Source organism: Petaurus breviceps, unplaced genomic scaffold (assembly GCF_028583685.1).
Source record: "Petaurus breviceps papuanus isolate PSGF00001 unplaced genomic scaffold, PetGlider_PUasm1.0 90994, whole genome shotgun sequence".
Taxonomy (NCBI): domain Eukaryota; kingdom Metazoa; phylum Chordata; class Mammalia; order Diprotodontia; family Petauridae; genus Petaurus; species Petaurus breviceps.
Window position 1 is genome coordinate 6,240,851 of NW_027187393.1, and position 26,004 is coordinate 6,266,854.

The 26,004-nt window shown below is 46.8% G+C and overlaps 3 protein-coding genes and 1 long non-coding RNA gene across 5 annotated transcripts in view; 2 read left to right on the plus strand and 2 right to left on the minus strand.

Moving 5' to 3' along the window:
• Positions 1-1,161: 1,161 nt before the first annotated feature.
• On the minus strand, positions 1,162-5,617 carry LOC138153468 (uncharacterized). The gene is made up of 2 exons (XR_011166384.1): positions 5,470-5,617; positions 1,162-1,599 (listed from the first exon to the last, which is right to left on the minus strand). It is a non-coding gene; the product is annotated as an uncharacterized lncRNA (long non-coding RNA).
• Positions 5,618-5,753: 136 nt separating this feature from the next.
• DYNLRB1 (dynein light chain roadblock-type 1) lies at positions 5,754-16,132 on the plus strand. The gene is made up of 4 exons (XM_069077579.1): positions 5,754-5,899; positions 9,864-9,939; positions 13,155-13,322; positions 15,721-16,132. The coding sequence occupies exons 1-4, from the start codon at positions 5,756-5,758 to the stop codon at positions 15,762-15,764; spliced, it is 432 nt and encodes a 143-aa protein (XP_068933680.1). The 5' UTR covers positions 5,754-5,755; the 3' UTR covers positions 15,765-16,132.
• Positions 16,133-18,917: 2,785 nt separating this feature from the next.
• Positions 18,918-22,702, plus strand: MAP1LC3A (microtubule associated protein 1 light chain 3 alpha). 2 transcript variants are annotated; one of them, XM_069077581.1, is made up of 5 exons: positions 18,918-19,841; positions 20,687-20,742; positions 20,816-20,922; positions 21,861-21,921; positions 22,503-22,702. In XM_069077581.1, the coding sequence occupies exons 1-5, from the start codon at positions 19,802-19,804 to the stop codon at positions 22,572-22,574; spliced, it is 336 nt and encodes a 111-aa protein (XP_068933682.1). In that variant the 5' UTR covers positions 18,918-19,801; the 3' UTR covers positions 22,575-22,702. The 2 variants fall into 2 exon arrangements, with proteins under 2 accessions (XP_068933682.1, XP_068933681.1); XM_069077580.1 differs by having other exon boundaries at positions 18,928-19,841; positions 21,861-22,702.
• Positions 22,703-23,508: 806 nt separating this feature from the next.
• PIGU (phosphatidylinositol glycan anchor biosynthesis class U) overlaps positions 23,509-26,004 on the minus strand; it is a 107,651-nt gene continuing 105,155 nt past the window's right edge. The window contains exon 12 of the mRNA XM_069077578.1: positions 23,509-24,264. Coding sequence (XP_068933679.1) covers positions 24,151-24,264 — 114 coding nt within the window. The 3' untranslated portion in view covers positions 23,509-24,150. The remainder of the gene's footprint in view (positions 24,265-26,004) is intronic.

Here is a 26,004-nt window from a genome sequence, read left to right on the forward strand (position 1 = left end):
AAGTGGCTTGACTAGAGTCCCCGTTGCTAGTGAGTGTCTTGAGGCAGGATTTAGACTGGTCCAGACTCTGAAGTCTAGTATTCTATCCACTGGGTGACCTCGCCACCTCTGATGCACAGAATCTCAAAGAGCTTTGTGTGGTCCCTGGCGAAAAGATTAGTATTGGATGTGTCAGGAAATAATTTCTGGAGGAGATAGTATGTCACATGGGTATCAATGGAAAGGAGGCAGCCAGATGTGATAGAAAAATGGCTAGGTTTGTAGTCAAATGACCTGACAGAAACTCAATTCTTAATAATGACTTACCTAGTGACAATGTGGAAATCATCTTGCCTCTCTGAGCCTTAGTTTTCTCATCAGTAAAGTGAAGGGGCTACTGTAGAAGACCAATAGCCCCTTCAGCTCTGAACCTATGATCCTGTGTTGTCTCAAGATAGCAGAAGTGGGGAAATAGCATTTCAGTCACAAGGTAAGGCTAGAAAGGCAGGATTGGGGCAACTAGGTGTCACAGTGAATAGACCACCTGCCCTGGAGTTAGGAAGACCCAAGTTCAATTCTGGCCTCAGACACTTAACACTAGCCATGTGACCTTGGGCAAGTCACTTAACCCCAATTGCCCTGCCTTCCCCCCTCCAAAAAGCAAAAAAAAAAAAAAAAAAGAAGAAGAAAGCATGGTGCACAATGGAGGTTTTAACTGCCTTTGAGTGAGGTTGGCCTTTATGTGGTAGGGAATAAGGGCTCATTGAAAGTTTGAGGAACAGAAGCGATACCCTCTTCTCATCCTGCTGTCATATTTATACATGAGGTAAGGCAGAGTATTGGATGGATTAAAGATGGAAATACTAGCAGCAAGAACCACTAGGTTATTGCAGCAGCTCAGGAGGTGAAAGGGGTCTGAACTAGAATGGTGGCTATAGGAATGGAAAGGTACCTCTTGAGTCTTATCCAACCTTGGAGCCCCCTGAATTCTTCACTTGTACCATTCTACCTCGTATTATCTGTGTACCAAGCTCTCCCTACCCCCAGTGGAATGTAAACTCCTTGACAGTAGACTGTATTGCTTTTTTTTCATCTTTTTCTTTTTATATACAGTGCCTAACAGTGCTTTGTATATTCCAAAAATCTGGATTATAGATCTAAAGCGACAGGACAACTCAGAGGTCATTTATGCCAGGCTCTTTATTTTAAAGATAAGGAAACTAAAGCTCATAGAGGTGAAAGGACCTGCCCAAGATCACACAGGTGGCAAGTGAGCAGAACCAGGGCTCACAATTCCCTTTTAACAAACAGAATCCCTGACAGACCCAGATCTCTTCTTAAAACACCCCTAATAAAGTGGTCATCCAGCCAGTGCTTGAAAACCTCCAGGGATGGGGAATTCATGAGCTGTGTCAGGACACCCATCACTCCAGTTTTTCCTTTATATGGAGCTGACTGATAATCTGTCTCTTCACTGCAGGGGCTGTGAAGCAGCAGTCACGTTCTCCAGGCCAGTCTTCTCTGCTCAGCCCCAGCTCCGTTTAACACTCTCTTCCTATTTCACTGTCTTGGTCGCCCTCTTCTACATACTCTAGCTTGTCATCATCGTCATCGTCATCCCTAAAATAATACGAGAAAAAGGTGTGGCTTAATCAGGGCAGAGGACGAGAAGACTTTATTTTGCTGTGGACACTTTACTTTTATCAATATTATTGCTGTGCAGTCTTTTCATTTGTGTCTGACTCTTCATAAGCCATTTGGGGTTTTCTTAACAAAGATGCTGGAGTGTTTTGCCATTTCCTTCTCTAGCTCATTTTACAAATGAGGAAACTGAAGCAAACTGGGGTAAGTGTCTTACCCAGGATCACACAGTATGTATCCAAGGCCAGATTTGAACTCAGCAAGATGAGTCTTCCTGACTCCAGGCCCAGCACTCTATCCACTGTCACACCTAGCTGCCCCTTTTATGAATATAGTACCAAGATTACAGCACCCTTTTTTAACTGCCATCACTTATTAGCTCATTAAACTTTATAATTCACTAAAACCCTTCATATTCTCCCCATGAACTGCTGTCCTGCCACATCTCTACTACCTTAATTACTTTTTTGAATCCAAGTCTAGTATTTTTTTTTAAGCAGTTGGGGTTAAATAACTTGCCCAAGGTTACACGGCCAGTTTTTTTGTGTGGGTGTTAAGTATCTGAGGCCAGAACTGAACCTGGGTTCTCCCAACTCCGGGGCTGGTGCTCTTACTCACTGTGCCACCTAGCTGCTCCCAAGTCTAGGATTTTGATATGACTAAATTGAACTTATACTGGTGGGGAGTCCCAATTCTGTCTTCATATTTAATGGCTATCCTTCCCAGCCCTGTGTTATACCAAATGTGATAGGGATCATTAGATCTTAGAGCTAGAAGGTACCTTAAAGGCCACCTAGCCTAATATAATTTGATAGATGAGGAAAATACGGTTGAGAGGTTAGGTGACGTGTCCAGGAAAACACACAGGCAATAAGTAGAACTAGAACTCTGGTCATCTGACTCTGAAAGCAATGCTCTATTACACCTACCTCTATAGGGAGAGAGAAGATAGCTGTTCCCACTCCATTTTATTTTATTTTTAAAATTTTTGATCTTTAACATCCCCTAAAACCACTCACTTATCCCAGGAATCTGTTAGGATAGCTATATCCAATCGAATGCAAAGCTAACTGGTAGATGTTTGTTGAATGTTGCTTACCTTAAACAATCACCAACCCTGGCCCATCACAGCAATGGATGCAGAACCCAGCCTGGGAATTCATCTAGTCTAGTCCACACCTTTCTGGGATCGACATCCTTCCAAACACTCCTACCCAGCATGGGACTTCAGATAAGGAGGCAGAATGGGCAGTTGCTGGTTCTTCACTGTACTGAGTTCCTCATGGCCAAGCTGGGTACTGTCCCAAAAATAAAACTCTCTAGTCCTGCCATCATAAGCCCCAGACTGCTGCCATAAGACAGTCATGGAAAGTTTTAGCATTTTTAAGTAATTACAACATGTTTTTCTCATATTCCAGGAATCCAACTAGTTTTACACTAACACATAAATGACTTTGTTCATGTTGTTCCTCTGCTCAGATTAATCTGTAATGACTCACCTGAGCCTGGCATATAAGGCTCTCTACAGGGGTAGAGTTGAATAAGCAACTCTCCAGGAGGAAAAATGTACTTTTTTATAGATTTAATTTCAGTTAACATTTTTTCCATTACTTTCTTAAGACTAGATAATTAACAAAACCAATAACCAAAACCTGATTTATATTTGCCCTTTTCGAAGGTCAAAATGGGACAATCAGTGAAGCGGGTACAAGTTGCCTTCACACCCCTACTCTACAATGTGACCCTACTCTACCTCTCCAACTTTACTTGTCTTTCCTTTCAAACCACAGAACAAAGACGAGACAGTGTCTTGTTTTTATATTTCTCTTTGCCATCTACTTTCAACTGGAATGGAACTGCACACAGTTGAAATCCCTCCTTTCTTGCCCAACTCAAGCAAAATACCTTAATAAAACCTTCCCTTAACTCTCCCACCATCCCCAAGGTAAAAGTGGTCTTTGCCTAGATCCTGACTCACCTCATTTTCTCCTGTCACTGTTAATTCTATTCCTTTCTTCCTATCCCTGCCACCCCCATCAGTTATGAGCTTTCTGAAAGGGTATCTATCACAGGTATCTTTGTGCAATACCACAACTACTTGTTTATTAAACTGACATGATGCATGGATCCTCATTTTATAGATGATGAAAGAGATGCTGGTTGTGGCTTGTTTTAAGAAAGGCATGCTGGTAATGTCAGATGAGGGGACTCTACTCTTTTGACTATGAGCTCAAGAAGGCTGTGGCTTCCTCTTGCCTTTAGGATAAGATACAAATTCCTTTACTGTTTAAAGCCCTTCACAATGTGGCCCCAGCATATTTCTCTAGGATTATCAGACATTACATTGCTTCCTCCCAAGTTCTCTGTGCCCCAGCCAAACTGGTTTATTTGGCTGTCCCCTCCCTACACGTCCCACCTCCTGCTTCTGTGTAATGATCTCCTCTCTCACTTCTGCTTTCTAGAGTATAAGCTTCTTACAAGGCTCAGCTCAAATGCTCCTTCAAGAGGCTTTCCTTAATTTCCAATACCTTTCATCACTATATATATATATATTTTTTTTAAAATTTATTTATCTGTGAACATGTGTCTCACCAATAGAATGGAAATTACTTGCAGGCAGGGACTGTCATGGGCCTGGCACATAGCTGGCACTTCAATTCTTGTTGATTGGTGGAATGAAGGGCTCCAAGAGCAGTGCTCTTTCCACTATGATATACTCCCTCTTCTGTCTCTCTAATGCCTTTACCTGATGATAAAGCACCTTTGACATTTCACCTCGTCCCAACATAGGCAGTTTCACACAAGATCACGTGAAAAATCAATGCCCTTAGAGCACACTGAATATTCAACAAGCATTTATCAAATGTTTATGTGCCTAGCTCAGTGCTAAACACACTTAGGATATAAAGGCAAAAATCGAATATATCCAGTTCTGTGCTTCTGTCCGACAGGACAAGGCTATTGAAAAGCCCAAACAGAAAGCACAAGAGACAGATAATAATGCAAAGAGCCCTGGACTTGGAATCAGGAATCTAAGCTCAAATCCCAGCTCTGCTACTCAGTAATGACTTCACATAGGTCATTTCCTCTCTGTGCCTCAGGATGCCTCTTCTGTAAAATGGGATATAACTAATCACTCACTACCCCATAGAGTTGTAAAAATAATTTTAACATGTCAACAAGGTATACAAAGCACCTTCACCACAAACCTATTAAGTGGATGGTGTAAGTATTATCCACGTATTACAGATGAGAAAAGAGGCTGAGATGAAGTTAATTTTGCCTCAGTCATGTGCCTGGCCATCACGACTATCTTTGTCTCCCGACATCCAGTCCAGTACTCCGCCCTACAGTGCTGCCATTGTGGGTGGCCAGGAAATCAGATCCTGCTCTATTTGTGCGGGATCCCTCGATCTCCAGGAGAATTAAGGGAAGGCAAAAGCAGATTCGGCCTGAGGGCTGGGGCATAGCAGAAGCAGTTTCACAAGGAGAAAAGTCTGGTACCTAATGTCGGGATGTTCCCAGGGGTGCGTTTCATGGAGCTCCATCCGGGATGCCCCACGCCCCTGGCCCGTCTGCCTCTGACGTCACAGGACGCTTCCTCATTTACTTTGGTGCCTGGCACCACATTAGCAGACTAACGCCCCACTTTGGGAGAACCCCGAAGTCGGGCCTGCCACTCGCCCGAGTCGTGAACTGACCCCGGCTCCAAGTCTGGAAGCAAGGGAAATACAGGCAGCCCCTCCCCACCCCGAGGTAACCAAGGCGGCCGGCTTCTCCCCATCTGCCCTCCGACCCCAAAGGCCTTGAGAGATGGAAGGCTTGACACAAATGGGGAAACCGGCGAACCTTCCCAAGGTCGTCCCGATGGGCGCGGGGCCGAGCTCTGAGCCCTGTTCCCTTCTCCACTGCCCCGGGGTCCTCTACTCTCCCAGGCCAGCCGTCACAGCCTGCAACAACAACTGAGGAGAAAGGGACACCCAAGCCTGGAGAGCGTACTCACGTACGCGCCTGTGGCGTCATGCCGCGGAGCTCGCGTCCGGGCTGCGCTTCCTGCCCGCACTGTGCCAATCACCGACGGGCCCTGGGAGCGGGCGGCTAAGAGCCCAGGTTCTAAGGGAACTCTGACACACCAATGGCTAGAAGAGATGCCAATCATCAGCAGCTCCCTGTTTACGAGATGGGGTTGCGCATGCGCCGAAGGGAACCGTCTCTGGACTGGGTTGGGCGCCCCCGCCTCTGTTGTAGCCGCGGTATTGTCGTTTCTGTCCGAAGGATGGTAAGTGCCAGACCCTGGCGGGAGACAGCCTCGGGCCCTTGTTCTCTCGGACCCTTGTTCTCTCATGGCCTGCTGCCTCACGCGGAAGCCCTTCTCCGTTAGAGCATTCCGTAGCAGTCGATTGGGCCTGGAGACTGGGGCTGACAGGCAGGCGGAGGGTGGGAACTGAAATGCAGGGCCCCAAATGCCGGGGGACCGGAAGTGGCTGCCCCGCCCGGTCTCTGGCTGGTAGGGGATGAGGACTACGCTGGGATGCTCAGGCAGGGCAAGGGCGCTTTGCCAGGTAGCAGCGGGGAACCCTCCCGCCCCGCCCCCCAACCCCGGCTCCCCCTCCTCGGGGACTCCTTCATTTCTCCCCCACCCCAATAGCCGCGAAGCGTCTCGAGAGCGAAGCCGAACAATCCCAGGAAGGCTCTCGGAGGTCCTAGTGCAGCCTCCGAGGGACCTCCAGCGACCCTGGGCCCCACACGTCCTTCCCTAGCATTCCTGAAGCGTGGTCACTGGGCCTTTGCCTCATTTAGCAGGTGCTTAATAAATGCTTGTCTCACTATTCAATTGAAATTACCCCAGGGACAGGGAACTCGATATCTCTAATTCTGTCTTTGGAAAGTTATGCTTGTTAAAAGGGCTTCTCGACACTGGACAGAATGAAATCTGTCTCTCTTCCTACTTGTACTCCTTTGTGGTAGAATAAATCAAATCCGTCATTCACGTGACACACCTTCAGGTACTTGAATACAATCCTCATGTTCCCTACCTGAGTTTTCTCCAGGTAAGCAGACCTTTAACACGCAGTGGATTCCTTTGGCATGGTCCTCTCATTAAGCTCTTATGGACATTCTCCACATTGTCACTGTCCTTCCTAAAATTTGATGCCCAATCACTCTACAGATGGCCTGATTAGAGCTTAGAACGGGGGGACTGGCACCTCTCTTATACTGGACATTTTTCCTCTCGTAAAGTAGACTAGCTGCATTAGATCACTTTTAGCTTTTTTAGTTGCCTTGTCACACCATCGGCCCATTCAGATTTCTAATCCCTAATCTTTTCTCACATAGTCATATCTTCCCCCATCTGCAGTTGTACAGTTGATTTTTTTTAACCCAAGTAAAGACACTTTTAAATTCATGGAATGCCACTGAATACCACCAGGATGACAGGAAGCCATAGACCAACACATTATTTGTGCCTGTTTTTCTTTTTGCCTCTTTTGCTTCCACCTGCTTTTAGATTCTGTTCACTTACTTGCTTTTTTGATATTTGTATGATACTTTGATATTTGATTCTGGAATTACAGATTTTCCTAAATCTACTTCCCTAACCCAGATGTTCACCCAGTTTCTACATATTGCCTTGTCTTTTTGCATTTACATAATTTGGCTCATCCAACTTCCTTATCCTCTTACCTTTAGGGGAGATTTCTCATCTTGGATTTATTGGGTCATGGGTCTAATATCCACCAGGAAGTAACCAGATTATGAACTACTTTCCCACACTAACCCCTGGGAAGAAAGTGCTTCTCCATGAAAGCCAAAAGTTCAACCTCACAAAAAGAAAGGAATGCTTGGGATCAAAAGGTTTTTCTTGGGGGCGGCCAGGTAGCACAGCGAGTAAGAGCACCAGCTCCAGTGTTGAGAAGACCTGGATCGAATCCAGGGCTCAGACACTTAGCACCCACCCAGAAACACCTGGCCGTGTAACCTTGAGCAAGTTACTTAACGCCGATTGCTTAAAAAAAAAAAAAAAAGGGTTTTCTTTGGAGCAAGCCCTCTGATGTAAAGTTGACTTTACCTCTGTAAATGGATTTAAGTTTGACCTCTGTTCTGTATCCTGTTTATAAATTCCAAAGTGTTTACTGTTACCACAGAATAAATATTCGGAGTCCTTGTCACATATTTCTTGCATAGAACTTTTTGTGATGTGTCAGATCTTCAGGTGACAGTTAATTAAGTACATTAAGTCTCTGAGTCTGTCCCTCCTTCCTTTAATGGAGATTTGCTTCCTTGAGGATGTTTTGAATTTTTTGTTTGGGCACCAGACTCTGAGGTTTCCACTTGTTAGATATCTGGTCCTGATGTTTTGCTTCTAGTTCTCCAAAAGAAGAGACTTGAATGGAGGACACATATCACCCTCTCCCCCCATTCCAACAGATATAACATGGTACTCTTATATTTACTTGAGTCTTTACAAAAAACTTCACAGGCATGAACCTGTTTTAATACACTATCTAATTTTATCTTTACAACATCCCTCTTTGAAATTAGGTAGGGTTGGTATTTTCAGCCCATTTTACAGGTGAGAAAAGTGAGGCTTAGAATGACCTTCCCAATGTCCTACAGCTAGGAGTGGAGGAGGAGGAGAGCTCAAACCAAACTTTTCTGACTCAAAATTCAGGACCCTTTGATAAGACATAGCTTTACTTAGATTCATATTGAGACACATGGTCTATAGTGTACAAATTAAGCTACTTTATTAGGGTTTGGGGGCAAACACAGAAAAGGTGAAAAGAACAAATCATCCCCAACTTAGAAATAAAGTAGTAAATATGTTTGGAACTTATTATTCCATAGAAACAATGTTGTAAATATTAATTATTTTCCTGTTATGGTCCAGCTATATTATGGATCAATAACACTAGTAATAATGGAGGACCCAACACTTTTTATAACATTTTTTTCCCAATAGAATGTAAGCTTCTCACGGTTAGGGCCTATTCTTCATTGTCACTTTGTATCCCAGAGCCTAGCCCAGTGCCTTTTACATAGTAGGAAAGGAAAGAGAGGGGAATAAATATTTATTAAGCACCTCCTAAGTGCCAGGCCCTATACTGAGACCTTAACAATTGTTCTCTCATTTGAGCCTCACAACAACCCTGGGAAGTAGGTGTTACTATGATCTCAATTTTACGGTTGAGGAAATTGAAGCAGAAAGAAGTTCAGTGAGTTGCCCAGGGTTGGTCTGAGGTTGGATTTGAACACAAGCCTTCTTGATTCTAGGTCAAGTGCTCTGGACTTCCACAATAGGTACTTAAATGCTTTTTAAATTGGAATTGGGAAAATTGAATATGAAAGAATACTAAAGAAAAAATAGAATTCTCTTTCTCCAACTGTGGGTTTAGGCACTCTTCCTTCTGCTTTGTGTCTAAGCCAGGGGTGGGGAACCTGAGGGCTTAGGACCACATGTGGCCCTCTAGATCCTCAAGTGCAGCCCTTTCACTGACTCCAAACTTCACAGAACAAATCCCCTTAATAAAAGGATTGGTTCTATAAAACTTGGACTCACTCAAAAGGCTGCACAAAAGACCTAGAAGGACACAGGTTCCCCACCCTTAGAAGCAGTTAAAAGTGGAGTCAAAGGGGGTCCCTGGACAGCAGAGAGTATTCCAGGGTATTTCCACTGGCACTAGGGTGGGAATGAAGAATCTGCTGTTTCTCTCTCATCTTTGGTGAGGAGGTAAACTCTGAACTTGAATAGGAGCCCAAGGAAGCTGTTCCTATTTAGGGGAAGTTTATAACTTAAGTATCCAAATCCCAGGGGCATTAAGTATTCCTCACACACAGGCAAAAGATATTTGGAGAAAAGACTAAGGACTGAAAGAAATAACGTCATTATTCTTCAAATCCTTGTCAGGTATGTTAAGTGTTCCCACTAGTGTGAAACGACCTGCTTCAGGATGATGAAGATGTGTTAAGATTCTGTAATGATAATTGTGGCCTGGTTTGTATTAGGTTTGAACAGATTCTACCATAACAAAGTTCCGTGGTTTTGATGGGAAGGATGGACTGGAGTGGAGGCCAGTAGGATCCAAGGAACTGTTACAATGACCCCAGGACCAACAGTTACTGGAGAAGTTTAAAGAGGAGTTGGGGGACTGGGTGTAGCCTTGGGGAAATTGGTGTCCAAGTGACATTGGAAACTATTCCTAATCTTATTTTTTCCTCTCTTTTTTTTTTTCATTTGCCAGGCTGAGGTGGAAGAAACCTTAAAACGAATTCAGAGCCAGAAGGGAGTTCAAGGGATCATTGTTGTCAATGCAGAAGGTACTTAGTGCCCTCTCTCTGACCACCTAAGAGAGCTGCCATTTCTTACAGTTATTGACACACTTTCATACTTATGATCTTCTTTTATCCTGTTTTAGCCCTGCTAAAGGGGTGCATGGCTTCCTAACTCTTTTACAGAATAGGAAACTGAGCCCTGAACCTGAGTTCTAGTCCTGAGTCTGCCATTCTCTAGTTGTGTGATCAAGGGCAAATTACCTCCACTCCTGGGAAATGTTTCCTTATCTACTAAATGATAGAATTGGACCAGATGATCTTTGATGTCCCTTCTAGCTCTAGCATTCTAGTGTTCTTTATTCTGTGTTCCAGGATTGTCCTAAGCCAGTTAGAAACCCCCTGAATTCAATGTTCTTGAAGGTATTTTCAGGAAAGAGGGAGAAGGCAGAAATATAAAGAGGAAATTGTCACTAGATATCTTGGCATTCAAGCTTCTTTAGAAACCTTAGCTAGACCCCAGGTGCCTTGAATACAGCGGTTGTTTCAGCAAGGGCTTATCTATACTGAATCCAGTGAGGAGGCAAAAAGATGAATTTAATGTCACCAAGTATCTTACTTCAGATCTAAAAATGTAATCAGCTTGACATCATGGAACACTGAGTACTGCGTTTCAGGAGCAGTAATGAGGGTCTGTTCTAATGCATAGATAAAAAGTAACTTCTATGAACATTGAAAATTCACCTATACACTAAGAATTATAGAATATTACATTGCAAACTCTTTGATGAAAAGGGTAAGTATCCTCTTTCATCTTTGTGTAGAGAGGCCTCCCAACACCAAGGAAAACACAGGGTGTTCATGTGGAAAACACCATCCTAACGGAACTCATTCCATGTAAACCCTGAGCTCTGGGCATCATCTGTACCACCCCTTGCAACAAACATGGTGCCATGCAGGGCAGGGAATAGACAGTGAATGTTTGAGTAGTAAGGATTCTTGTTTAAATATTATTTAATCCAATCCCTCATTGTACAGAAGATGAAGGCCCAGATTAGGAGTGACTTGCCTGTGGTCATACATTGAGAATCATATCTCCTGACTCAGTTCAAGGCCCTTTCGAGTATGTCCTACAGCTTATGATCATGAAGAAATGGTGTTGATGCGGCATTTGTGCATGTAACTTCACTATGATCTGCATTCTTGCAGGATGAAGGGGAGAGAGGATTATTAGGGAGGAGTGTATGAATAAAACCTTTTAGAAGCTGCATGAAAATCAAGGCACATCCCAGCATGTCATGGTGGGGGATCATACCAGCCAGGTGGTTTGCTTCTGAATCTACCCTCTCTTGTGTCAGGAAGTTTCAGCTGCCTAAGATCACCCTCTTAGTTAAGAAACTACTTGTTTTTCAGGTCTTTGTCTGAACTGCTTTGGATAGAGCCATGAAGCATTCCCAGAACTATCGTTTTGAAAATACTGCTGAAAGCATGGGCACTTTGAGTGACTTAGCTCTGACAGATCCTGGGACAAAATTGACATGTCATCATTTCCTTAAGCCCTCTAAAAAGACAGAGGAGGGCCAGCTAGGTGGTGCAGTGAATAGAGCACCGGCCCTGGAGTCAGAAGGACTTGAGTTCAAATCTGGCCTTAGACACTTGACACACTAGCTGTGTGACCTTAGGCAAGTCACTTAACTCCAATTGCCCTGCCTTCCCCCCTCCAAAAAGCAAAAAAATTTAAAAAAATAAATAAAAAGACAGAGGAATCAGACTTAACTCATTCCCTGCCTTATGGTGAAAATAAAAACAATAATAGATGTGTACTCCTGGCAGTTTTCAAAGTCCTTTAAGGTGTTATTTCATATTTGATCATCATAAAAACCCTGCTATGGAGGTAGGGTAGGAACTATCCCCATTTTACAGATGAGGAGACTGAAACCTGAAGAGATTGTTTTTCTCAAGGTCACATAGCCAAGTAGTTATTAGGACTAGAGTTCAGACGCACATTTTCTAACTCGGTGCTCTTTCTGCATCACTACCAAGTTAGCTCCAAGACAAAGAGAAAGAATTTATTAAGCACATATTGTGTGCCAGGCACTGTACTAAACACTACAGAAACTGTAGATACAGACAAGCAAGATGGTCTCTATCCTCAAAAGGATTATATTCTAGAACATTGGCTGGAGGTGGGAATGTTAGGGGTGGGGGGTTGGGTAGAAGCCTGGACCTCATCCCACTGCCAGAAAGATAAGACAGAAGTTCCCCTCTCAGGGGGCCAAGGGCCAAAGGTGAAGATGAAGGTCTTGAGTAGAGAAGGCTTGGAGTCCAGCATACTGGGAAATGACTTGGGACCCTAATAAGATAAGGCAGAAGTTTGCCTCTCAGAGCTAAGGGACCCTGGGAGGAAGGAGTCTGCTCTGCTCATATTCCCCTTAAATGGGTATAATAATATAAATATAATATAATAATATAAATGGGTATAATCTTACTAATATGGGGTCATTAGCTATGACTTCTTATAAAATAAGCACCTGTCATATTCAGCCTTAAGCTGAGCTTACCATATGCTGGATGCTGTGCTAGGTGCTGGGTACTTGCCCCCCATAGGGGGTGGGGTGGGATGGCAAGTACAGTAATCAGCAGGAGGAAGCTGGCTTTTCTTTGTTATTCTAAACTCAGGTGCCAGCAGCACAGATAATTACTCCATCCCACAGCCAAGAATAAATATGATTCATGAAAGCATAGATAATCAATGGGTTCTGTGGCTTCTTCTGAACTCTTAGTATTCTCCCACATTTTGCTGATGCTGCTGTTTTCTGGGGTCTTCATAGTTCAGTGTGCATGTTCTGCTCTTTCTCACTTCATGGGATTCTTCCTATATCTCTTCTGACCTTTCGAATGGTGCCACCAGACACTGTTGTTCATCTGCTATTAGCCAGGCTCCAGTCATTTAACACGTGGTTGGTTTCGGGTTTTTTGAGGTGACTTACTTCCGAGAGCTTTTTGCCTCTGAAACTGGGACAAATGACCCCTTCCACTAAGAGAAAGGCTCATTTAAAAGGTAATCTTTATTGGACTCTAAATTAGAGTTGACCTTGAAATGAGTGACCCTGTTTATACCATAAAACCCAAGATTATAAAGATTAATCTCTCACTTTATTGTATGACACAAGCACAAGTGGCCATTTCTGTAAATCATGGGAATGAGGAAGGAGCAGAAGAGTTTGCATTAATTTTTCTCACTTTATCTGTCCTTGGCCCAGGCATTCCAATCAAAAGCACCATGGACAACTCCACCACCATGCAATATGCCAACCTGATGCACAGCTTCATCTTGAAGGCTCGGGGCACTGTGCGAGACATTGACCCCCAGAATGATCTCACATTCCTCCGAATTCGCTCCAAGAAAAATGAGATCATGGTTGCGCCAGGTAAGAGCTTCATCACCTCAGTCTTGGAGCAGTTCTCAGGATTTCATTGGGCACATCAGAAAGAAACTTCCTTTGGTGACATCCTGGGGCATAGGGTGCAGGAATTAGAGGGCCCTTAGAGATGATGGTGTCACCTCCTCATTGTACAGATGGAGAAACTGAAACTCAGGGAATGTTCAGTTTCTTACCCAAGGTCACACAGTCAGGACTAGATTCCTCCTCTCTTGACTCTTACCGCAAACAGCCTTGTCTGCTCCAGAGCTGATGTTCATCTGTTCATATTACCAGGGAAATGGCTACTTCCATTTCTTAGCTTGCCTCATGTTATAGACTTCCAGAGGTGAACAGGATCCTAAAATTCATTTAGTCCGACTTTCTTGATGTAACAGTCCCCTTAGGGTTAGCAGCCAGAGACACTAACCTGCACGGTCTAGATTGATTCTCTTTCCTGTCACAATAAGGAAACTGTCAATGTTAGTTTACACCAATGGTGTCCATGTCAAATAGAAATTAACATAATCTGTGCTGTATTGTATTTTTATTTATTTTGTTAAACATTTCCCAATGACATTTTAATCTGGTTGGAGTTTTGAGTTTGATACCTGTGGTCTACTCTACACTCCTAGGAAGGAAGGCACAAGTCAGATCAGTGTAGCACACTTTGTCAAATGGGTAATTTTGTATAAACACTAACAAATAGTTTGCTACTTTGGAGTACCTACTGAGTGTTACATTTCAAAAGTTCAAGGGACATAGTTTCTAAGTAATTAATCATTTTATTAATAGTGCTAGCATATTATTAATAAAAGGGATGGTCATTCGGCCTTCTCTCTTAGCCCAAAGATGAATCATCGCCAGGGGCTCAGTTTATATACCTTTGGAAGAGTGGGTGTTCCTGAGGATGGCTATCAATTCTGATTGGTTAACAGATAATGAGGTAGATTTTTTTCTAATGGGTGGCTGGGGGAAATATGACTGATTATGTCACTCTAACACCTCTGGGAATCTAGACAAAGGATCTATATCTCCCACCCAAGCCTGAGTAAAACCTGGTGGGCCAATTTCACCTTAGATTAAATTCCTTGTAAAGTTGGGTGAGGTAGCAATACCTAAATTAAGGAGAACATTAATTCTGTCTATTATCATCAGTTCTGTTTTCCTAGACTTGAACTGTCAAATGAAGACTTAAAAAAGGGGGAAACTCTGACTCTCCCCAAATCATTGGTTATTAATAATAATTTCTCTTATAAGTAGAGAAACAAGAACTATATTTCAGTCAATCAACATGAATTTATTAAGCATCAGTTACATCTTCTACCCTGTAACAGGTGCTAGGGACACCAATACAGAAACGACATAGTCCTTTCCCTGGACACTTACACCAGGAAGGCTACACGAGATGGGTTCCAAACAAATACAAGATAAATTCAAGGGCAGGAGAGCTGAACTTGATCAGATTAAACTCACCCCTTTGTTGTAATTTGGATGGAGAGGCCAAGTTTTTTAAGCTTGAAATGTCATTACATGTTTTCTTCATTTCAGTAAACTTTTAGTAAAGATTTACTACATGAGAGTCCTTGGGTTAAGCACTGGAGATTCAGACTGAGATGAATAAGATCCTGGAGTCCAAGATGTTTCAGAATTTGAATTTAAATCTCCCCCTATTCTTTAATCGTAACTTAGATAAGGGCAAAAATAGCATCCTTATCAAATTTGCAGATTACACAAATCTGGGGTAGGGGATGAATAGCTAATAGGATGACAGAAACAGAATTTTAAAAATAATCAGTGGGCTAAGATGTTGAGCTGAATTGAATAATAAGAATTTTAATAGGGATGACTGTGAGGTCTGACACTTGGATTTTAAAAATTAACCTCACAAGTACAAAGTGGAGGGAGACTTGGTTAGATAGTGTTTCAAGTGAAAAAGATCTATGGCTGTTAGTGGACCACAAGCTCTACATATGAGTCTATAGAATGATATGGTATCCAACAAGGCCAAGGCAGTGTTTGTCAGAATAAAGAGAGGGGTCACGAGGGGTCACATTCAGGAATAAAGCAGCAGAAGTCCAGCCATCACCCTGGGACTCCCCCTCCCCAGTGAAGAGGAACTGGGCAGTGGGTTGCCTTAGAAGGTAGGGGATTCCCCCTTCCTGGAGGTTTTGAAGAAAGGCCAAATTAGCTTGTTGGATCTGCTAGCAGGAATGATTTTTCAGGTGTGGGTTGGCCTGGATAAGCCCTGAGGTCCCTTCCCTTTAAGATTTTCTAATTTCATCACTCCTGTGACTCTGAGGCTTAGGGAAAGCAAAGTACGTGTCCAAGGCCACACAACAAATTTGGCAGAGCCTAGACATGGAGTCAATCAGTCTGTGACATGTGTCTTTTCTTCTTTTTGCAGATAAAGATTATTTCCTGATTGTGATCCAAAATCCAACAGAATAATTTGCCATTTTAGAGGTGCCATATTTTTTTTTCTTTAATTTAATAGTCTCCCTGAAAGAAAGCATTCCTGCCCCTCTCACAACTGAATGGCTTGTGGAAAACAATGATGTCGGACTGGATTTGCAGAGATCATGTGACCCAGGGCGGGGCCCAATAGATTTTCTTAACCTTTTATTCACCTTGCCATCTTCTGAGGCTGCAGCTGGAGCCTTTAGCCCTCAGGAAGAAAGCCCTTTGAGACAAGCTTAATGGCCTGGGCTGGTGCCCACCCCCAAGGCTTGCCCTCCCTCCTCCCAATCCAGGCTCTGGGCTTCTGGTTTTAAGTTTGTTGCTATTTTGAAAGGAACTAAAAATAACTGTAACGATTATTCTTTTGTTGTATCTTTAAATGCCCTGGTGGGAAGGTCTCAAGTTATAGTGGGGTGGGAGTGAGGGGGGGGGTCTAGAACCTGGATCTTTGAGAACAAGGCAGGCAGCAGGATGTAGTGGGAAGTACACTGGGGTCAGAGGAACTGACTTCTTTGTGGTCTTGGCCAAGTCATTTCCCTTCTCTTGGCCTCAGGTTCTTCTGTAAAATGAGAAAGTTGGCCTGGATAACCTTCAGGCGTCCTTCATCTCCAAATCTATGATCCCATGACCTAGTAGAGGAGTCAGCCTGTGAATTAAATGGCAGCTGGTGGTGGGGTGGGGCTGAGAGTGTGACCTCTCCAAGGGATTTGAAAGGGACAAATCCAGTGGACAGGTCCTGGTGTGAATGAAACCATCCATCTGTATCAGCCACACAGTGGGTCTGGGGGAACTTAGGGCCCCATTGGCTCTTGTTCTGGCACAAAGGCTGACCCGGTTGCATAGGCTCACAGTAGTAGAACAGAGGAGGGACCTGCAAAGGACTTGGGAATTGTCCTGGAAAGACTGGGGAGTCTGAAGGGATGGCCCAAGGACCAGGAGGGAAGCCTGTGGAAGAAGCATGATCAGTTCTATCCCAACTTAGGAGAGACCTTTCTATGAGCATTTCAGCTGTACTTTCCATGTTCAAGAAAAAGAGGTCAGGAAGAAAATTAACTGATGTCATGTGGCCCTGGGAGATTCCCTACAAAGAAAGATTCCTTAGGGTCCATGAGATGCTATTGATCAATGAAAGGGTCATTCACTAAGTATTTACTGTGTGGGAGCTGCTGTTGTGTCATGCAGAGTAACCTGTGAGGAAAACCTGGATTCAGGTCCTGCCTCATACATACTCCACCCTGGTCAGATCACTGAACCTCTCACCACCTTAGACAACAGACTGGATATTACAGAGATGTTAATTATTTATTCCTTATCAGGAGCTACCTACACTTTGTAAAATCACGGGTGTAGAGCACTCTGGGGGCACCAAGACAATGAAGACTCATGGAACTCAGCAATCAAGATTGCTCAGTGTAGAAAAGTACCTCTGAGAGGAGTAGAGTGGTGTGTGAGGTTCACCGAAGGCCTTATTGGTGAGGTTGGTTGAACCTTGAAGAAAATTTCAGGGAGTGGAAGAGGTTGAACTCAGAGTGTAGAGGCCCCTAAATTCCAGGCAGGCTGAGGATGATGTCCTTTGTCCTGGGGGCCAGAAGGAGCTGCTGAAGTCTTTTGAGGAAGGAGGGATAGCCTCTGAGGGCTGGGTGGGAAGAGACTAGCTCAGGGGACCACATAAGAGGCTATTTTATAGAGAAAATGGTTTTAGATATTTTCTGAAGACTTTTCAGCAACGAGGCTTTACTATTAAAAGGGGCTTGGGGGCTAATGCATTTACCAGAGAATTACTTTTTCTGGAACAGCCTATTATCCCTTTCTCAGTAAGGTCACATGAAATAAGGTGTTTGTGTGGCACGAGGGTGCAAACACCACCTTTGACTAGTGCCTGGCATGTAAGTGCTGACACCAATTTCCTGTGCAATCAGGTATAGAGGAGGATAGTGAGGCCTGGCATACAGTGGGTGATTTCTTGCCTTCATAAAAGGACATGGGCCTGTACCCTGTCACTGTGGGTAGAATAGGGCTTTGTGATGACCCCTTGAGTCCACTGCTGCCATCTCCCTCAATCCTCTGCTTCCCCCAGCAGGACATTTTGTAGTACATCTCAGCTGTAGCCTGAACATAGGAGAGATTCTCTTGACCTTCCTGGACACCAGGGACCAGACCCTCCTCCATTTTCTACTGAAAATTATCCACAGCCACTTTTTTGAGTTCCCTACTGTAAATAAGGCCAAGCTCCCTGGGTGCCCAAGTCACACCTGGGACTGCTGGAGGTGTCACAATATAGGTGTGCTGGAGGAACTTTCTCATCCCAGGGTCTCGAGACCCAGCAGGCCTCTGTGTGTCAGTGAGAGCCTCAGTTTCAATTGCTTCTTTCAGTTGGTTATCAATGCCTTCCTTGTGTGTTCTTTGCAGACACTTCCGTAATTCTCTCCAAGTCAGTAGAGGCAGAATTTTGTCAGGCCCGTATTTTGTGCAGAACACTATGTGTCGCTGAGCAGAAGCCAGGACTGAAATCCCTACCATCAGGAAGCAACTCTAGAATCCTAGAACCTGAAAAGCTGCTTTTTTACCGCCCCTTAGAAGCAGGACCAGGCCTGGGACCCAGGCTGCCTGCACTGTTCTGCTCTGTAAAGCCATTGATTAGTATATTGTTTGTCTCATAACCATACCTTCTTTCAGCATTTTGAGAGGAAGACCAAGAATATGGTTTTCTTCACAAATCTCCTAAAACTGCCTAGTTTTTTAAGAGGAGAGTTAAAGGAGTACCATGGCAGGGGTGATGGGAAGTTAATCATTCGTCCTTTCTGTCAGCAGCTTCTCTCCCTCCTCCCTTCTTCACACTTCCCTCAGCTTTTCCGGGACAAAAAACTGCTTGGTAGTCTTTCCCCTGAAACCATATGGCATTTAAGCAAGAGAACCCTAATCGTGAATTTTATATTTAAAACATTTTCCTATCAAACACCAGCATCTGAAAATCATCTCATTCACTCCCTCCCCTCTTCCTGTCACAAACACTGCCAAGGGTTCGAGCCATGTATTTGCTTTTACTAAGTATTAAAATGCTTTTCAATTTAAAGCGGGGAGGAGGCTGTTTGTGAAGTTCAGGTGAGAGGTGGTTCTGCAAACGGCAGTGAGGCAGGGACGTGGCTGCCTCGGAATTCCGAGCCTCGCGCTGGTGAAACCAGTCCGAACAACATTCCAACTGAAGAAGCTAGATGAGACCTTGCAGGATCACCTGGTCCAGCTCCCCGGTGTGGGGAAACTGAGGCCCAGAAAAGTCCTGTGACTTACCCAACGTGAGCTGGGAGTGAGGTATATTGGGAAGAGCCGGAAGACGTGGTTTCCAGGCGGTGCTTTGCCACAGCGGAGTCACCGAGTGTGCGGGGGCAGGGCCCTGGCCCCTGGGCACCCGCTTCCTCCCCTGGACTAGATGGGCTCCCAGGCCCCCGGCTCACTAGAGACCCGGACATCCCAGCGGACTCCCTGCCCGTAGGGTCTTTTTTCGAAACCAGGACTGTGTCTTCTGGGGAACACAAGGCGCGAGGGGCGCGGGACCTCAGCTTACAGAGTCCGCCTGCACAGGGGCCGAGGCCGAAGGGGCGCCCTTGACGCGGAACTTGCCTTACAACCCGAGGGGGCGGGTCATGTGACGTCTCAGGCTAGCGCCGAGCTGTGCGGCTATCTGTTGTCATGGCAGCGACCAGGAAGGCGTCGTCTCCTTGGGAGCCCCGCCTCCTCAGTTGTCCATTCCTGGCCGTGGCTGCCCATGCATCATGGGGTCAGTGGGCGGATGGGGTGGCTTTTTCGTCGACCCAATAGCAGGGCTAGGCCAGCCTCCCCTTTAAGGAATGTTGTGAAGTGACGTCACCGAGCTGAGTTACCATCTCCGGGCAGCAGCTGCTCGGGTTTGAGAACCAGAACGAGCCCGAGCGCGCGCTACAGAGAACCCGAAGCAGCAGCGGCGACACCCGATCCCTGACCCCGAACTTCCCACCCCACCCCAACCCTGCCCGACCCAGGACCCCAGCGCGATGCCCTCTGACCGGCCTTTCAAGCAGCGGCGAAGCTTCGGTGAGGCCAGGGCGGGGTAGGGGTGGGGGGCTGGAAGGATCTGATCGGACCCCGGGGGGCGTCCCGGGACCTGCCGGGGTGGGAAGCCGATGGCCGGTGATGTCATGGGCATGCGTGGCGTCACGCAGACACCTACAGGGTCCGGGTACAGGAGGGCAATTCCGGGGTTGCCCCCACCTCCACCAAGAGAGCTCCACGGTTGGGCGGGAGGGGGGGAGGGCGGCCTCCCGGACCCGTCCTCTCTCCCCCACCCTAGGTTTGCCCTTTAAGGGGCGTAGGGGGAGGAGACAGACGAGGCCCCTCCCCCTCAGCCCTGGCGTGTTTACTCCGAGTGTCCCGGGCGGGGGAGGGGTCTGGCTCAGCGCCAGGGGAGAGCCTGGGTTGCGGCTGAGGGTCGCTGGGTGCCCCCGCCCCACCCCAGCCTGGCCGTCGAAAGCTGCCTCTCCACCCAGGCGGGGGAGCCCTGGACCCATGCCTAGATCGTCTGAGTCTGTGCTTGGGGTTTGGGTGGGTGGGGACAAGGTCTCTGGGTAGCGTGAGGGTTTCGGATCCAGGCGGGTGTGTGACTGAGTGTGTGCTCTGGGGGGGCGAGGCGCGGTGCTCGTAGTCAGAGGGGCTCCACGGGGGTGGGTCCAGGTCGGGAGAACGAAGCCGGGAAGGGGGGAGGGGGTGGAGATGGGGATGGGAGGCCGGCTCACCCCGGAAGCCGCCGCTTCCTTGTTTACAGTCCGTGGTTCCCAGCGCCCTGGGAAGCTGCTGCTGCTGCAGTGAGGGAGGGCCTCCCCCGCCCCTGGCTTCGAGTCACCCGGGCCGTAGCCTCACAGCCGCCTCCTTTATCTTTCCAGCCGACAGATGCAAGGAAGTGCAGCAGATCCGCGAGCAGCACCCCAGTAAGATCCCGGTGAGTCCCGGGGTCCAATGCCTGTGGCCCCTGCCCAGCACCTGCTTCCTCTTACTCATCCTTCTTTGCGTAGGTGATCATTGAGCGGTACAAAGGGGAAAAACAGCTGCCCGTCCTGGACAAGACCAAGTTCCTTGTCCCTGACCATGTCAACATGAGTGAATTAGTGAAGATCATCCGGTGAGTGAGGCACACCCTGCCCCCTTCATCCACCCACCTCCCCCTGGCCTGGAAAGAGCCCAGTTCCGGGCAGTGCAGCAGGAGGCCGATCTCAGGCTGGGGCTGGGATGAGACAGGCCAGCCAGGAAAGCTAGTGCCATTCGGGGCCTCATTAACAGAGGCAGTGTCTAGGATGTCTAGGTTGTTCACTGGCCTGGTCAGCTGACCTCAAGAATACAGCAGTCAGTTCTGGGACGTGTTTAAGGAGGGTCATTGACAAACTCAGATCCGCAGGGTAGTGTCTAGGATGGAAAGGAATTAGAATTCATACTTTATGAGGATTACTTAAAGGAAGTGAGTTTATGTCTTTGCCTGTAGAGGCTAGGGAAGACAGGATAGCTTATCTTCAAGTATTGGAAGAGCTGCCCAGTGGAAGAGGGATTAAGTCTGGGCCACCGAAGGTAGGAGACAGGAGGTTGGAGTGAGGAGGTGGAAGGAAGCAGAGGAGACAGAGGTTGGAGAAGCAGAAACTTTCTAAAACCCCAAACCATCCAGTAAGAGGCAGGACAGCAGGGTGGCTAGGTGGCACAGTGAATAGAGTACTGTCCCTGGAGTCAGGAGGACCTGAGTTCAAATCCAACTTCAGACACTTAACATTTACTAGCTGTGTGACCTTGGGCAAGTCATTTAACCCCAACTGCCCTATATACTCCCCTCCAAAAAAAGAAAAATAAAATAAAAAAGAGGCAAGAGCTTTGGGACCTCAAACAGGGCACGGTGGATGGATGGCTCTTTTTAGAGATGCTGTCGAGATTAATACATGGGGCAAAGGGGTTGGACTAGAGAGCTCAGAGATTCTTTCCAACTCACAAGTTAGGGCCCAGAGCTGGGAGTTGGGGTGGAAGGGGTCTTGTTGCCCTTCCAGTGGACTCCCCCCCATCTCCCTCTCCCCTGTGCAGGCGAAGACTCCAGCTTAACCCCACTCAGGCCTTCTTTCTGCTGGTAAACCAGCACAGCATGGTGAGCGTCTCCACACCCATCTCAGAGATCTATGAGCAGGAGAAGGATGAAGATGGCTTCCTCTACATGGTTTATGCCTCCCAGGAGACCTTTGGCTACTGAGCAAAAAGGGGCAGGGAATATCCTGGCCTAGGGAAGACAGCAGCTGGGGAGGGGGGCAACCCAGTCCCCTACTCCAGAACTATAAAGCTGCCTCTACCCCCTTTCTGGGCCCCTTCCCCAGGATCCAAAGCAGGAGTGGTTGGCTTAGATCAATGCCAAACTAAGGACTTTGCCCACCCAGGGCTGGAGCAAAACAGAAGACATCCTGTGTCAACAAGGAATTTTCATCTATCCCAACTCTGTACACATACCAACTTTCGGTGCTACCCCCTGATGCTAGAGCCTTGGGGGCCGCTCTGTCTGTCTGTGTGTCTGTAGGTGGGGGGATGAGAACAGAGAGAATATAGCTATATGGCTGCCCCCTCCCAGTTCTGAAGGTGGCCCTTGGTGAAAGTGTGGGGTGGGGGTGGGGGAGAGGGGGTGGGCACTTGTGGCCTTGGCCCTGCCCTTGGCTCTGGTCTGTTTTTTTTTTTTTTTAGGCACCTGTCCCTCCCGTCTTTATTGCATGCAGTTTGGACCCGTCCCGTGCTGGCAGCCACTCCAGGGACTGAACTTTCCCCTTGCGACCACAACCCTGCCTGCTATTCCTTCCACGTTCTGTACCACAATGTCCTGGAGCACCAGCCTATTTGAGCTACCGTTACTCTGTATAAATAAAGAGAAATTCAAGTCCTACCCAGCTCTGGGCCAGTGTTCCCTCTGCCTCCAGCAGCAGCACAGTCTGGGCCTTCTGGACACCAAATGCAGATGAGATGCTGGGCCCTTTCCCCTCTTCAGGGCTCCAGGCAGTAAGTGACTGACCCAGCTGTCTCCCTGGCCTGAGATTGCTCCAGCATCCCTCAGGCTGGTGTCCACATATCTCTTCTGCCACTTAAGTCAAGAAACTTAATTTTTTTTTTTAGACAAATGAAGGACCACGTCCATGTCCAAATAGGTGTCTTTCAGAAGGGGTTCTAGTTACTGCTCCAAGGCAGCTAGTGCCACATGAGAAACCCTATCTCGTTACCATCCAGCCAACCCTCATGGTCACCCTCAGACGGGCACTTCTCCAGTAGTCAGTGTGGGCTCTGATGGGCCTCTGGGTTCCAAAGCACCTTCCATAATAAGGCCAGCTAGTTAGTGTGTGTAGCATGAACATTCTCCCTGGACTGGGGGCAAGACCTGTTCAAGAAAAATGTGACTGTGCACAAAGTTCTGTGCTGTATGTTTTAACAGTTACACGTAAGGGGGTCGATTTTTAACCTCTATCGCATAAAGAAAAGAGGGATGGCTGGGGCCATTGCTCCAGTAGGCTCAGCCTCTGGTATCTTTCCTCCGAACTCAGCCCCGAGGTCCTGGGCCTCTAGCACAACAGCCCAGGACTGGGGAGGGGTGTGGGCCTTGGCATCAGAGCCCAGATCTGCATCTCACTTGTGAACGCTCTCACCTCAGTCCCTGCTTCCCAGCTTGGCTTTCCCCTTTTTCATTTCCACAAGAGAACTAGTATTCACTATGAAAAAGACATTTATTCAGCATCAACAACACACCAAGGCTCTGCCTGACTTTTAGGTTCATAGGGAAAGGGGTTGTCCAGGTTCAAGGGCAAGGAAAAGGGTATGTAGAAATAGCTTTTGACCTGGGAGAATAAAGGGCACAGGAAGGAATACTTTGGCCTGGGAGAATAAAGACCACAGGTAACTTGTACCTTGCTGAGGTGGACGAGGAATAATCTAACGCATGAAGACAAAACACAGTTTAGGATTTGGGGAGTTGATGGGGGAAGGACCTGCTGCAACCATGATTTCCAGGGAGAAGAGACAGAACTCACCCAAGGGCCTCCACTGGTCCCCAAGGAGGGGCCCAAGGCAGACCCAGCCATTCCCCAATCAGGGACCACTCTTCATCCTCCATTGCTGAAGGTTTTACTTCCCAAAGGGACCTTTGTTTGACAGCTGTTCTCTTGTTTTGAGTTCCAAGGATCCAGGTCTGTGAAGGCATCAGGAGCTCCCCCTGACCTCTAAACCAAGCCCTCCCCAAAGTAGGCCAAGATGAAGGAAGGGGAATGGGGCGCAGCTGCCCAGTCCACCCCCAGCTCTCCCAACTTGGTCTCAGAGGAGTCCATCTCCAGCAGGGCCAGCTGGCCCCTCCCTACTTGAGCACCAGCATGGCCTCGGTCCCATCCTGGCGCTTCAGGTGGAGGCCGTGAGTGAGGTAGTACTCCCGACGCAGGAAGGCGTAGAAGTAATCTGAGATGAACAGGATCTGGGGGAGTAGAAAGGGCAATGAGAAGATTCACACACTTCCCAGACCCTACCCTTTCTGAAGCCTCTCCTCATGGTGTGGCCTCTCACCTCCAGGGCTTCTACTATAAAGAAGGGCCTAAAATGTATCCCAAATCACAGCCTGTAAGGGGCTGGAGAGCTAGCAAGAATGGAGTAATAGGAATGTACACGTTTAATAAGTTACTGTTTCTTGAAGGAGTTTTACACAAGGCTTGGAATGGAGGAAATAGCTTTCATTTCTGCACTGTTAAGGCCTGCAAAGTCTTCCTCACCACAGCCATATTATTAGCCCCATTTTATGGATGAAAAAACAGAAGCTCAGTGAGAAGTAACTTCCCCCAGGTCCCACACCTATTACATGGCAAAACTAGTTCTTAAACTTAAATATCTTGACTCCAAGACCATTATGTTCTTTGGACCACAGCTAACTAGAAAGGAAGGTTACCTCACCCCAGGAAGGCTGTTATAAAAAGAAAGCAGTAATGAGGGACATAAAAGGAAGGGGTAATATTTCTCTTGAAGACCATGCTGAGACATCTTGACCCAATACCATGGAAAGCCTACCATTCACTTTCCCAGAAGGGAAAGACAAGTAGAGGGCAAGTAGGAGAGTGTGGCCTGGTCCTGTCCTAATGGATATGAGGCTCTAACACCCCCCTCTTCATCCCTGAACTCTGCCAGCCCTCTTCACTGGTACCTCCATCTAACTGCTTAAAAGCAATAGCTTCAAGCCAACTCCCACATCCAAGGACAGGAAACAGCTGCCCCTTGGCCAACCAATCAGAGGAAGTTCTGGGAAAATTTTCCCAATAAGTCGTAAAGTCATGACTAGAACTCCAATATCCTGACTTCCCAGCCTAGTGCCCTTCCCACTGCAACGCATGACTGTGATTCAAATTCATTACCACCCACCTCTCTCCACCCAGAACACCTGCCTGCCTGTGTACATGCTGCCACAGCTGGATTCTTACTCCTCAGCCTGACACTCCTCAAGACTCCTCCAGACTGACCATCTGGTAGGAACAGAAAAAAGCTATGAGCACCATAAAAACAGTAAAAGTAGGTGGTGGAGGAAGATGGAGACTGACATTACAGTTGGGTGGACTCAGGAATCTCAGCCTTTAGGATAAAATGTGTACCCAAGCACAAATGCAAACAGTTTCTCAGGCCTTCTGGTGTTCTACACAGGGCATGGGAAGGCAGAGTGGACCAAGGGAGTTGGTGGAAGGTTGGCAGAGAAGGCCCTGGAAGCCTCCCCAGAAGAACTAACTCTGCCCCTGAAAATCTACTATTTCCTGTCTTCCCCACATTCTCCACCAAGCAGCCCTTGGCCCCTTTGTCCTAAAGAGGTCAGAAGGAAGGTGATTCTTTAGTTTCTGAGATAGTAGATTTATCCCAGCTGTGACCTGACACCAATAGCTGTCAGCTCATTACTTCAAAAGGATATGAGATGGGAAATAAATGGACACTGTTATCTTTCCTTCAGGCAGCTGCAGTGGACAGGGGACATGAGTGGACAAAACAACAGGATGAAAAGTGTGGCCAGCCCAAGGATCCCACGGGGAGGGGGGAGAGAGAGACAGAGAAAGAGAGGGAGGGAGGGAGACAGAGAAAGAAAGGGAGGGAGGGAGAGAGACAGAGAAAGAAAGGGAGGGAGGGAGAGAGACAGAGAAAGAGAGGAAGGGAGGGAGGGAGAGAGACAGACAGAAAGGGAGGGAGG